The following is a 14,551-nucleotide window of genomic DNA, read 5'->3' on the forward strand; positions in this document are numbered from 1 at the left end:
TAAGATCCCAGAAGTTTTAAGAACTACAGAATCAGTTTTCAAATATTAAGTCATACTTCACAAGGGGAATATTTCTTTCCTTTTTTCTTTGTTTCCAGAATTTTCAGGGTATTTAGCAAGAATCAACAAGGTGGAGCTCTGAAAATAAAATCATATTTGGGAAGTCTGTGATGTTTTATTCACAGCACTGGTATTCTAGACAAAATCTGGCACATTGGATTTCTAGGTTTTGGTGATGTAGATCAGATTAGATTTAGGTAACATGGCTAACATAAATTTCAGTATATTGCCTTATAGTTATTCTTCACTTCTGACAAAGTATGAACCAATATGAAATGAGAGGTATCTAAATAATGGAATAATGGAGGAGTCTCACCTTCACATAACTCCTGCATTTGTTCCCTCTCAAAGGAAAACCATCCTGAGCTGCCTGTGATTAAGTTAAAGCAAGAAGAGGTAAATGCTGCCTGGGAGCGTCTCCATGGTCTGGCTCTCCAGCGACAGAAAACACTGTCCAATGCTGCAGACCTCCAGCGATTCAAAAGGTACAAGTCTGGTCACTGAGTTATAGGAAACTGCGACAGCATCATTTTTTGTCTACTATTAGCAATTAGTGGCCAACATCTCAAAGAAAATCATGGGCTTGCTGTTATGACAAGGAGGAAGAGAGTAGTTTAAAAAATTGTAACCTACTCTATAACCAAGTTTGTAGTGGGTAGAACCCAAAGCAGTAGTAATGGAAGTTCTGGAGAGGCAAGAATAATACATTAAGACTTGGATGAGGGTGGAAGGTGGACCTGGGAAGAATAGACATTTATGAAGTGCTGACCCAGATATGGGAAGTATATCTGGAGGCTCAACTGTCATGGTGCCCAGGTTTCTACCTGTCAGTGGAAACCATGAAAAGCAAGAACCCTTTTCATTACTTTTTGCTAGGTTGCAGGATATCGGGTGATTTCTAATTCGGTAAACTAGGTTGGAACTTTCTGTGTGCTCTTTTGCCCTTGAATGCCTGCTATCTTTTGTGGAGCTCATGTCGATGTCTGGCAGGGATGTGACTGAAGCCATTCAATGGATCAAGGAGAAGGAGCCTCAACTCACCTGTGAGGACTATGGCAAAGACCTTGTTAGCTCTGAGGCACTGTTTCACAGTCACAAGGGACTTGAGCGAAGCCTTGCAGTCATGGATGATAAGGTAAGACATTGTTGGAGGAATGATTGGCCCCTTGAACTAGAAGAGGTATTTATGGTCACCTTACCACCAAAGTACACAGAATATTTTCTCTTTCAATGAAGTAGAAATTTTGTGGTCCTTGAAAATGCTTCTTCATTCTAGTTCATAACTTGTGTTTGAATATTGGATATACTTTATTTTCTAAAATTATTTTATTTAAATTTATATAAGAGTTATATATGTGTTATGTGCCATTGAATTGGCTCTAACTCCTGAAGATCCTGTAAGTGAGTGTTGTCCACCTGTATTCTTCAGTGAGTCCCATACTTACTTCTTTTCGTTGTGACTTTAACCATTACTTAAACCCTTACTTCCAAGTGTCTACAGCAGAGTCAGCTTGCAGGAAGATCTACATTTGCTGTGTTTTAATAATAGGTCCGTACCTGGGTCCTGTTTCTGAAAACTGCTCCATAGTCCACTTTTCTTATTCTTGCTCATTTTTGTCAATAATGAATAACAATATTTTATGTTTGGTGAAAGATGAACCAGTGATTTTTAACCTTTTTCATCTCATGGCACACACAAAGAGTTATTAAAACTCTGTGGAATACCAAAAATTATATTTGTTGCTGATATGACAAAAAATAGGTAAAATTTTAATTGATTTACAAAAAATAATAACAGTAATTACTCTGAATTACTAAAATTACACTTTTTGCTCTAAAGTGACTTTTTAAAAAATCAGGTTTCTATACTTGTATATAAAGATTTATGCTACCAAGAATTAACCAATCAGACATAATTTTATTATGTGATGTGACCAATAAAATGCAATTAATTTATATGACCTATATATTATGGTTTAAGACAGGGTATTCACACTGAATGGCTATTGTGTTAGCTGTTGTCATTTTTTTATTTGGCAATCTAAAAGAAAAGATGTCAGTGCCCCTGACTAAATATTCAGGTATGGTATGTTGTAAAAATTCTTGCAGCATACTGCCTTAAACAATTAGGTTTAATTACAAAGCTAATGGTAACATGGAGAAACTCACTCACATCCATAGCTTTTCCCTGATAACCCTGCCCCTCAGGAATTGTGCTCAAACTGAACTAGCATTGTTAGCATTTCTTGTCTTCTTAAGGACAAATGTCTTTCTTATCCCCACAATAATTATGGAAACAGCATAGAGACTGCTGAAGGACAAACTTAAGTCTAAATCTTGTTTCTGACACTTACTAGCTCAGCAATCTTGAGCAAAAATATTTATCTCATATTTTCACATAAAAGGCTACTAGGAATAGTTTTTAATTTGTGGTATTATTAAAGAAAGACTAAAAACCAAGAAAATTCATGTGAAATGTTTAGCACAGTGAGAGTCAAGAAGTTCTCAATAAATTATTATTAATATAGTACATTAGTATATTAATATAAATATTTCGATGAGTATGTATTAATAATTATTATTTATATGATTGTTGGGGGTTTTTTTGCATTACTCCAATAAAACTTTGCCAGGAGAAATCAGAGTGCTTGGATTTCTTTTTCATCTTAAAGGTGAAGGAGTTATGTGCCAAAGCAGACAAGCTGAAGCTTTCCCATCCTTCAGATGCACCTCAGATCCAGCAGATGAAAGAGGATCTGGTCTCCAACTGGAAGCACATTCGTGCCTTGGCTACCAGCAGATATGCAAAGCTGCAGGCTTCTTTTTGGTGCAGAATCCCTTCTCACTATTATTCTATCTATCTACAGGATCTAGGCATAATACTAAAAACATAAATAAAAGGGTGAAAGTAGTAAAACAGTGAGGGATCCAGATCCCCCGTCTGCTCAGTAAAGACAAAAAAAAAGTTTTAATTTGCTGAGAGAAGTCCTTTGTAGGCTGATGTAATACTTAGGATGCCACCTCTGCTCACCTGCACACCTTTTGTCTACCTCTGTTTGTTCAGTAGTCAGATGCTATGAAGTGGCTCATGGAGCTGGAAAAGCAGCTAAAGAAATGTCAAAGCCTTTAACTAAAGAACTCAAAGAAATTTCCAATCCAAACAGCATAAAAGTAAATCTAGAGTTATTTCCTGAATGTGGGTTGGCTTGTGAAAAAACTGGGTACCATTTCAGTAGATACTTTCATGGTTAGTCATTAAATCACCAGAAACTGCTCTGACAAATTTAAATGATGAGGATTTAACTTTTTAAATAGTTTTGGTGGTTTTGTTTTTATTAATAGGTTAAGGATGAACTAAAATACATAAGAACTCCTCACCCTAACTCTAATTCCCCCTTCTCACAAGGTACTTTTTGTCATTTATATATAATGTGCTTATATATTGCCCTCACTGAGAGTACTTTAAGTGCCTCTGGGGTAGGCATGACATTGTGATATTTGATATGAAATACCTACATGCCTCATCACAGAATAACACATCTACCCAAGAAATACACAACCCAGAGTAAAGGACTTAAAAACCTGCCCAATTAAAAGGAACAAGAAGTACATAAGGGAGAAAATGGGGTAGAATAAAGGCAAGGAATATATTGCACCTTTAGGTCAACCTAACCCTAACTCTTCATCTTTCAGAGTCAATTTACTTTTGTTTTCTGCTTCTTGGCCTTTACCTTGCTTTTCCCAAAGGTACCAACGTTTCTTATCTGACTATGATGAACTCTCAGGCTGGATGAAGGAGAAGACTGCTCTGATCAATGCTGATGAGCTGCCCACAGATGTGGCTGGTGGGGAAGCCCTCCTGGACAGGCATCAGCAGCATAAGGTAAAAAAAAAAGTTCTCCCCATTGGGAAGAAAAAAGAGGTGCCAAAATTGCCAGAAGGTTTCTTGCTGCATTTTAAGACATTTTATCTTGTGGCCACAGCACGAAATTGACTCTTATGATGACCGATTTCAATCTGCTGATGAGACTAGTAAAGCCCTGCTGGATGTCAGACATGAAGCTTCTGATGAAATTTCAGAAAAGGTAATTAGTTTAACAGAATTTGTGAAATTTCGATGCATAGTTAGCCCTCACTGAATCTTATAATATGATAACATCTGAATTGGAAGAACATAGATGTCATATAAAGATATTAGTAATGTGAACTCAACTTTCAATTGTTTCCTTAAAATATTTTTATAGCTAAATTGAGTAATTTGAAATTCTCAGGACAGGATGTGTTCTTCATTACCTATGAATTTTTTTCATCAATCTATGTAATTTCATCAACCTATGTTCTACTGAATATGAAACCTCCATACCACTTTCCTTGCCACATATAACCTGTTTTATTACTTTCCAATGTTCATCTCTAGATTGTAAATTCTATGAAGATTGAAATTTATTTATTCTTGGATTCCCTAAGGTGACTGGCACAGAGCTTTTCCTTTTTTCCTCAATACACTCTCAAATCAAACTGATTCTTCTCTTTCTGTGTTTTTCAAAATCACATTAAATAACAGAAGCCAAGGCTAAGTGGCTCAGTTGGTTGAAGTATTGTTCCATACACCAAAAGTTTGCGGGTTCAATTCCTGTCCAGGGTACATATCTAGGTTGGAGGTTCAATCCCCATTTGGGGTGTGTATGGGAGGCAACTGATCAATGTTTCTCTCTCACATCAATGTCTCTCCCTCTCCCCCCTACTCTAAAATTAATTTAAAAAAAACATATCCTCAGGTACACATTTTAAAAACTTAAATAACAGGGAACCTTTGAACAGTCAGAATTCCACTAATTAAAGAATCAAATTTTTCATCATCCTAACTTCCTGCATCACAGGAGCTCATCTTATCTCTCTGACACTTGAGAGGGATTTTGCTCCAGTCAAAATGTTACAGGAACTCTTGGGCTAACAATTAAAATGCAGTTCAAAAGCTTCTTTGCATTTCATTAGATCTAAACAGCATCCAATGTTGTGTGATGCATGAGGGTAAGATAATCATATTTTGAATTTCCCCAGTGTTCTATGAAAACATTATAATATGTATTTTATTATTAACAATTTTCTGTTAAAGGAATAATAGGACCCTGAGTTCTTAAAGACCTATCTGGGATTCTAAGAATTTTTTCTGCCTTTTTGGTGGAGTTTACACAGAAGCTGTGGTAATAAGCTAGAGCTTCTTGGGTAGGTGCTTGGGCAAAACCAGGCTTTTTATGGGTTTGATAATGACACTCTTGTCTTTCCTTGCTGAATCTCATTAGTTTTCAGGGTAGAATACAAATTTCTCAGTTTGATAACTTAAGTGCTCTATGAATTTGAAATTCACTAAATGTACACTTTTTGAAGGCACTTTACTTTTTTGGAGCATTTTATATAATATAATAATTATTTGGAGTAATTACTTGTCTGGGGCATTATGTCCTTCTACAATCTTGACCCTCTTCTTCACCTTTTAAATACTTGTTTGGTATATATACTTGCCATACTTCTCTTTGTTCTTCAAATGAGAATTAATATTTGTGTTTATTTATACATATTAAATGTATTGTATCTCTTTTATTGTATTTATCCCATGTTTCTTATTCTACAGTTATTTTCTTAGACATTGAAACCTAAAAAGAAAAGCCCAATTCATATTCATTTTTGTATCCTTCGAAAGTTCTTGCACTTATTAAATGAACAGAAATGTAGAATAAGATAAACTTATTAAATACCTATCTTTTCCTTTCCAAAGATGGCAATACTTGCCAAGAACTGGGCTGCCCTAATGGAACTGTGGGACAAGCGTCAGCATCAGTATGAACAGTGCTTGGACTTGCACCTATTCTACCGTGACAGTGAGCAAGTGGACAATTGGATGAGTAGACAAGAGGTAACAAGAAGGGTTCAGCAAATGTCTAGAACTATTTCTCAACCCCTCATTTACCACCATTATTAGTATCAACACTCTCACAACCACTTCTGTGATCTTAAGCTTGTCCTAGGAACTGAAGAGTGAAATACAAAGAAAAGATAAACCCTTTCTATAAGGATCTTACTATTACCTGATGGACAAATGTATGAAAAAATACCTAAATACATAGTAGAGAGGCTTTAACCTCAACTGAACATAAGGAAAATTAATATCAAATTGCATAGGGGTTAGGAAGAGAAAATTGTGATGAGACAGGCAACATTAACCAGAGATTTTCTGGAGCATGTGAGTGGTCCTCTTGGAGAACTCAGAATAGGACCTACAGTGGTTGGCAGACTTCTATGTGAATGGACCTAGACACAAAGGTGATATATTGGATGCCATGGTTGGGAAGACAGTCTGAAGTTCCTGCTGTTTGAGGTTAGTCCTTAACTAATATACTTTTTGTATTAATTATCACTTTTTATCCAATCCCATCACCTCCTTCTTTAGCTAGTTTTTGTTGCAGAGATATTCCAAAGGGAAATTTTTTTTTTAACCAATGAGGCACAGCTGAGATTTGTTTTTCTGTCTACTACAGGACTTCTTGGAAAATGAGGACCTGGGAAACTCCCTGGGTAGTGTAGAAACCCTTCTTCAGAAACATGATGACTTTGAAGAAGCTTTCACTGCCCAGGAGGAAAAGATCACAGTAAGAAATGGGCCCTGGTTTGGGCCTTGGCTTCACCTTTGTATATATTGTATCATCCAACACTTATACTTAGGGAGAATCACTCTTGTAATTATTAGACATAACATAGGAATTATTCTTAAGAGAAAACATTTAGAAAAGTAACATACTCATCCTTACCAATATATTTTTATTCCACAAAGAATACCTGGAGCACCTGGCTCAGGTGATCACGGTGACTGCATCACTAGGCCCCAAATAACACCAAATACATAAAGTCACCCAGCAAAGGCTGAGAGATATAGCATATCTACCTAATACGTAGAAATAAACATAAAGAAGAGCTAAAATGGGGAAACAAAATATATATCCCCTTTCCCCCAAAAAAGAAAATATCTCCAGAAAAGGAACTAAATAAAATGGAAGCAATAAAACTACCAGATATGGAGTTCAAAACACTGGTTATAAGGATGTTCAAGGAACTGAAGGGAAAAATAGATGAATTTAATTTCAACAAAGAGATAGTAAGCATAAAAAAAAGACATAGAAGCCATAATCATGTGAAAGAACCAGTCAGAAGTAAAGAATACAGTAACTGAAATAGAGAATATACTAGAAGGAATCCACAAAAGACTAGATGAAACAGAGCAGTGAATTGATTTGGGAGACAAGGTAACAAAAAACACCAAATCAGAAGAGCAAAAAGAAAAAAAAATAAAAGGATGTAAAGAAATGAGGATTGTTTAAGGGATTTTTAAAAAAAATCAAGCATAACAATATCCATGTCACAGCCATACCAGAATAAGGGAGAAAACAAGGGTTTGAGAATATGTTTGAAAAAATAATTATTGAAAACATTTTTTAATCTGGTGAAAGAAAACAATATACAAATTCATGAAGCATAGAGAATTTCAAAGAAGATGAACCAAAAGTGACCCACATCAAGACATTCTATAATTAAAATGGCAAAGGTTAAAAACATATACAGAATCTTAAAAGCAACAAGAAAAAGACAGTTACCTAAAAGGAAGCCCTAATAAGACTGTCAACTGATTTCTCAACAGAAACGTTTCAGGCCAGAAGGAGTAAACAAACAAGCAAACAAACAAACAAAACACACACACACACACACACACACACACACACACACACAAAGTGATGAAAACCAAGAACTTACAGCCAAGACCACTTTACCCAACAGCACTATTATTTAAAATTAAAAAAAGAAAGAAAGAAAGAGCTTCCCAGGCAAGAGAAAGCTAAAGGAGTTTATCACCATCAAACCAGTATTACAAGAAATGTTAAAGGAATTTCTAGAAGAAAATAGAAGAAGAGGGATTAGGAGGAGAAGGAGAAAGAGAAAAGGAATATAAATATGAATAATAAAATAACAATAACTACATATATATCAATTATCAATCCAAATGTTAATAGATTTAATGCTTTAATCAAAACACATAGGTTAACTGAATGAATAAGAAAACAATAGCCATAAGTATGCTTCTAGAAAAAAAACCACTTCAAAGAGTGACATCAGAGAAATAGAGGCATGAGAAGTGCCCTTAGTTTTCCCCCTTGAAATTTCAACAATTTTAACAAAGGATACCCTGCTCAACACACAAATATTTCTGAGAGATTTGTACATTGAAACTTCAAAAAATGGGCAAGTAGGAATACACCAGGTAGGTGGGAAGAGAGAAGGCTGAGATGGTGCCAGGGACACAGTCCAGATTATGTGGCTCAGGGTTCACTGGGTTCACTGCAGGTCTCAGCTCAGTGAGGAGACATATCAGGTTGCTGCTGGCAATCCTTTTAGCAGGGAAGAGCAGAACGATATAATTAGCATTTCTGGGGGAGTGGTCAGTATGCACTGTAGCTAAACCCAAGGATCTGGACAGGAATAAAGTACAGAGCTGCGGCCATGGCTGTCTGGAAATTGCCATTCCTGGAGGTAAAAGCATAGCCACAGAGCCAAGCCATCTCTCTTCACCCTCCCAGAACTCCCTTTGGACCCCAGAAAAATCTGTAGCAGTGAGTGTCAGGTTGCACATTATCTTCTAACTTGAGAACTAGAACTACAGAAATATATTTTTTCTGCTAAGTAACAGTTGCACTCTGTGACCAATCCCACAGAAAAATGGAGATAGAAAGTAGGGGTCGCTGAGGTTTGCCAGTCACCATTCCTGGGAGAACAATGCCACAGAGGCACTGGCCAACCTCCTGAAGCACATTACATTTACATTCATCACAGCAGCACTGCCAGCAGCGAATAGCAGCAGGGGACAGCACTGGGATTTTACGATTTTGGAACCCCATCACCCACCATATTTTCCTGCTGGATTGGTGCCCTTAGACAAAGGAGACCTGATTACAGAGAAGACATGCACCCTCCAGAGAACATCTTCTTCCACCCCACAGAAATACAAAAAGCCAGAGGAGTGCAAGAGAAACTAAAAAAAAAAATACTTATGCTTCAACACCACCTACTAGAAAACAATAGAAAGACTTATAAATCTAGTAGTAAAGTGCCACTTATACAGAGATACCTAGATAGAGAAGAAATCCATCAACTCCCATGAGTGAACAAAGTAATAATGAAGGAGCTCAGAGAGAAAATTAAAAATCTCCAGGAAACAAACTTAAAAACATGGAAATATATGACTTAAATGAAAGCAAATTCAAGATCACAGTTCTAAAAAATTTTTACAAGATGCAAAAAAAATAGATAGTTTAATAAAATCAGTGAACAAAACAAGTACTTTGACAAAAAGATTAAAACTTAAAAATTTTTTTGAGATAAAAAACAATAAAAGATAAAAAATGAACTAAGGGGCTCAAGAAATAAAGCTGAGCATATGGAGGAAAGAATTATTGATATTGAAGATAGATATCTAGAAATGCTGCAGATAGAAGAATAAAAAAAGTGGGCATAAAAAAAAAACAATAAAAGAACTCTATGAGAGCTAACTGACTCCGTAAGAAAGAGTAATATAAGAATAACAGACCCACCAGAAAAAGTATTGAGGAAGAAGAGGGCAGAAAGCCTATTCAGGCAAATAGTAGATGAAAACTTCCCAAATTTATGGAAATAGCTTGATCTTCATATCAAAGAAACAAACAGACCACCTAATTATCTCAATCCAAGAAGGCCTTCTCCAAGGCACGTTGGATTAAATCTGTAGAAAATTAATGACAAAAAGAGAAATATCCAGGGAAAAGAAGACCTTAATCTTTAAAGAAAATCCTGTTAGATTATCATTAGATTTCTCAGCACAAACCGTGGAATTTAGGATAGAGTAGAATCAAATATCAAACTACTGGAAGAGAGAAATTACCAGTCAAGAATAATATATTTAGCTGAGGGAGTCTCCATCCTCCAGAGTCCTCCCAGACATCATGGATGAGAATAAGTCATTCTGGATCCACTCAGTCTGCCAAGAGAAAGGGGTGGTGATTCCCTCTAGTGGAGAATGCCCTGAGCCTTTGTCTAAAATGGCTTTCATTGAGAACGATGTGCACAGGGGTATACAGCATATGTGTATGCAAAGCTTCTCAATCCACATCAGCGAGCTGTAGATAACAAAGAAACACAGAGATCTGTCTTAGTGGGTCTGTCAGACATGCTGCCACCAGACAGTTATTAAAGCATGGCTCAGGGGTTCAGGAATTTTCTCCCCTGCCTTGAGGTTAGATACCTTGTTTTTCATTATCAGAGCTGTGTAAAGCAGAGAAAGCTTCAGTGGATACAATGTATTCTTTAGGTGTGCTCGGTCCTAGCATTAGGTCATATCTGTCTCCTAGCATTTCTGGCATTCTGGTTGAGACTTACAGGCCTCTTTCAAGGCCTGGCTGGTGCAGGGCTACAATTCCTGATAACACACAAAGTGGTCCTCAACATTTAGCAATGTTATCCTTTAGATATAGAAGGGAAATAAAGACTTTTCCTGACACACAGAAGCTGAAGGTATTCACCCCCAGAAGACCTCTATTGCAGGAAACACTCAAGAGTGTTTTTCTACCTGAAACAAACAAGAAAAGGTCACAAACTGTAATTAAGATCACTGACGGGCAGAGAGAAGCAACATATTACAATCCCTTTTTAGAAGAGGGTGCTATGTACTTAAATATCACATAAAACATTAAAACATTAAAATTTAAAAAAAAATTTAAAAAGAGGAAGAATACATCTGCTGCTGAAATTTGGAAATGAACTCAGCATAACTAGAGATAATTTATAACAACAAAAATGTAAAAGGGATGGCACAAAATGAATTTGCAATGGGGGTGAAGATAAGATGCATTTAGAAGAAAAAAAAGATTACTGTATATTGGAAACTTTCTTTGGCATAAACCTAGTGGTAGCCACACATACATACACATGCACACACACAAACCTGAGACACCTAACTTTAAAAAAAAAAAAAGAAACAAAAGATGAAAATCTAGAATACCACCAAACTGAAACAATATACAGAAAAACAAGGGAAATTAATCAATGGAAGCACAGAGCTACAAAAAATAGATAAAATGGATATAAGAAATCTTCATACATTAAAAATCACCCTAAGTGTAAATGGACTAAAGTCATCAATAAAAAGGCACACAGATTGGATTAGAAAACAAAACTCAACCATATGATGCCTTTAGAAGACACATCTAAGCTGCAAAGGAAAATATAGACTCAAAGTAAAAGGATTGAATATGAGTCTCCAAGAAAATGAAATCTACAGAAAATCACATGTAGCCATATTTATACCTGATATAATAGATTTCAAAATAAAAATTGTAACAAAGACAGACATTTTATAACAATAAAGGAAATATTACCTCAAGAAGACATGACACTTTGCAATATATATATACCCAAGCAGGGAGCACTGAAATATATAAAGTGAATACTGACAAAACTAAAGTGAAAAATTGACAAAAACACAATCATAAAAGCAGAACTAAATACCACATTGGAAGCTACGGATATATCATCAAAACAAAGAATCAATAAAGAAATATTGGCCTGAAATGACACATTAGACCAAATGGACATAATTAACATTTATAAGACATTTTATCCCAGAACACCATACTATACATTTTTCTCTAGTGTACATGGAACATTCTCAAGTGTAGACACGTGGTATTGGGGCACCAATTAAAGCTGATAAAACCACAAATATGTGGAGATTGAATAGCAGGCTGATAAAAAATAACTGGGTCAAAAAACAAATAAAAGGTGAGGTTAAAGGGCATATAGAGACAAAGGAGAATGGCAATACAACATAGCAACTATTTTTACTGAAGCAAAAGTAGTAATAAGAAGAAAATGGTATTATTCCAGGCCTATTTCAAGAAACAAGAAATATCCGAAGTGAAAAAAGCCTAACATTACATCTTAAAGGACTAGGAAGAAAAGAAAAAGCAACCAAAGACAGAAGAAAGAGAAATAATAAAATTTAGAGACAAATTAAATTAAATAGACAATCTGATTGAAAAATGGACAAAGGACTTGAATGGGCACTTCTCCAAGGAAGACATACAGATGGCCCATAGATATATGAAAACATGTCCAACATCAGTAGCCATCAGATGCATGCAAATTAAGAGCACAATGAGATACCACCTCAGAGTGGTCAGAATGGCCATGATTAATAAATCTATAAAAAATAAGCACTGGCCAGGACGCAGAGAAAAGAGAATCCTAGTACAGTCTTGGTGGGAATGAAGATTGGTGCTGCAGCTGTGAAAAACAGTATGGGATTTCCTCAATAAACTAAAAATGGAACTGTCCTTTGACCCAGTGATTCCACTGTTGGGAATATACCCTAAGAATTCCAAATCACCAATTCAGAATGTAAGCACCCCTATGTTCATAACAGTGTTACTTACAATAACCAAGTGCTAAAATGAGTGGATCAAAAAACTGTGGTACATTTACACAATGAAATACTATGCAGAGAAAGAAAGAAGAAACTCCTCCTACCTTTTGCAACAGCATGGATGGAAGTGGACAAAATTATGCAAAGTGATATAAGCCAGGCAGTAAAAGACAAACACCATATGGTCTTACATATTAAGAGTCATCTAATGAACAAAATAAACTAATGAACAAAATAGAAGCACAGGCATGGAAACATAGAACAAAATGACATTGACCAGAGAGGAAGGGAGAGGAGGATGATGATGGGAAGAAGGGGGAAGCACTAGCGAAAAAACATGTATGAATAACCCATGGACATGGACAACAGTGTGGGAATTCACTGTGGAAGCTGGGGGTGGGCTGGATGGAAGCGGGAAAAGGGGAATAATTGGGACAACTGTAATAGAATAACAACAAAATAATTTAAAAGTAATGAAACAAATAACTGGTTCTTTACTTTTAAGTTAAGGGAAACAGTGATTGGTGCCTCCTGTATGCACACTCAGTGGGGATAAAATCCACAATCTAAGTATGTGACTTGTCCGGGGATTGAACTTGCAACCATTTAGTCCACAGGATCACACTCCAACCAACCTAACCATCCAGCCAGGGCTAGAGCTGATCCTTTAAAAAGACTAGAGAGAGATAAATTCAAATAATCAAATTCAGAAATGAAAGAGAAGTTACCATAAACACCACAGAAATACAAAGGATCATAAAAAAAAATACTACGGATGACTATGTGGCACAAAAATGCAATAACCTAGAATTGGATAAGTTCTCAGAAATATTTAACCTTCTTGGGTGAATCACAAAGAACTAGGAATTCTAAATAGATTGATCAACACTGAGGAAATTGAAACAACCACCAAAAACCTCCCCAAAATTAGAAGTCCAGGGCCAAATGGCTTTACTAGTAAACTCTACCAAACATTCAAAGATTTGATATCTATTCTTATTAAACTCTTCCAAAAAAATTAAACCAAGAGGCAATACTTTTTAACACATTTTATGACACTAACATAACCCTGACATCAAAACCTAGAAAGTATAACACACACACACACACACACACACACACACACACACACACAAACTGAATACAGATGCAAACCCCCTAAAGAAAATTTTAGCAAATCAAATACAATAATGCATTTAAAAAATAATTCATTGCAACCAAGTGGGATTTATTTCAGTGGCACAAGGGTTGTTCAACATGCACAAATCAATCTCTGCAATACACCACGTTAACAAAATAAGTGCTAAAGTGACATGATTATATCAATAGATGCAGGTAAAACATTTGACAAGATAAAATATTTTATATCCTGGTGAGTGTGGTTCAGTTGGTTGGAGAGTCATCTTATAAGTGAAAGGTTGCTGGTTTGATTCCCATTCAGGACACATGCCTAAGATAAAGGGTTCAGTACCCTGCTCAGGCATGTACAATCCCAGGTCTAGTGGGTCCAATCTTTGGTCCAGGCATGTATGAGAGACAGCTAATTGATGCTTCTCTCTCACATAGATGCTTCTCTCTTCCTCCTCTCTTTAAGAAGCAATTACAAAAAAATGTCCTTGGGTGAGGATTAAAAAAATCCTTTTTCAATTAAAACACACAGTAAAGAGTAAAGAAAGAATGTATCACAACATAATAAAGGCCATATGTCCACTTTCACCAATAATATATCTCACAAGGATTTAATCTCCAATATATATGAAGAACTAATACAACTCAGTGTCAGGAAGACAAACAACCCTAAACAATAAAACAAACAAGAGAGCAAAATATAACCAGAGGCATGGAAATAAAGAACAAACTGACAGTAACCAGAATGGAGGGAGGATGGGCATAATGGGTCAAAGAAGGGGAAGTGTCATCAAGGAACATGTATAAAGAACCCATGGACAAAAACAACTGGGAGCATGCAAGGGTGAGTAATGGGGAAAAATG

General features: G+C 36.0%; 1 protein-coding gene across 1 annotated transcript in view; it reads left to right on the forward strand.

The window, feature by feature from the left end:
- SPTA1 (spectrin alpha, erythrocytic 1) overlaps positions 1-14,551 on the forward strand; it is a 161,308-nt gene that overhangs the window by 15,348 nt on the left and 131,409 nt on the right. Inside the window, exons 6-12 of the mRNA XM_054563351.1 lie at positions 412-545; positions 1,051-1,195; positions 2,733-2,887; positions 3,808-3,943; positions 4,044-4,145; positions 5,837-5,974; positions 6,597-6,707. Of these exons, the coding sequence (XP_054419326.1) occupies positions 412-545; positions 1,051-1,195; positions 2,733-2,887; positions 3,808-3,943; positions 4,044-4,145; positions 5,837-5,974; positions 6,597-6,707 (921 nt within the window). The remainder of the gene's footprint in view (positions 1-411; positions 546-1,050; positions 1,196-2,732; positions 2,888-3,807; positions 3,944-4,043; positions 4,146-5,836; positions 5,975-6,596; positions 6,708-14,551) is intronic.

Source organism: Pteronotus mesoamericanus, unplaced genomic scaffold, assembly GCF_021234165.1.
Source record: "Pteronotus mesoamericanus isolate MK-2021 breed Mesoamerican mustached bat unplaced genomic scaffold, CSHL_Meso_final scaffold_705, whole genome shotgun sequence".
In the NCBI taxonomy this organism is placed as follows: domain Eukaryota; kingdom Metazoa; phylum Chordata; class Mammalia; order Chiroptera; family Mormoopidae; genus Pteronotus; species Pteronotus mesoamericanus.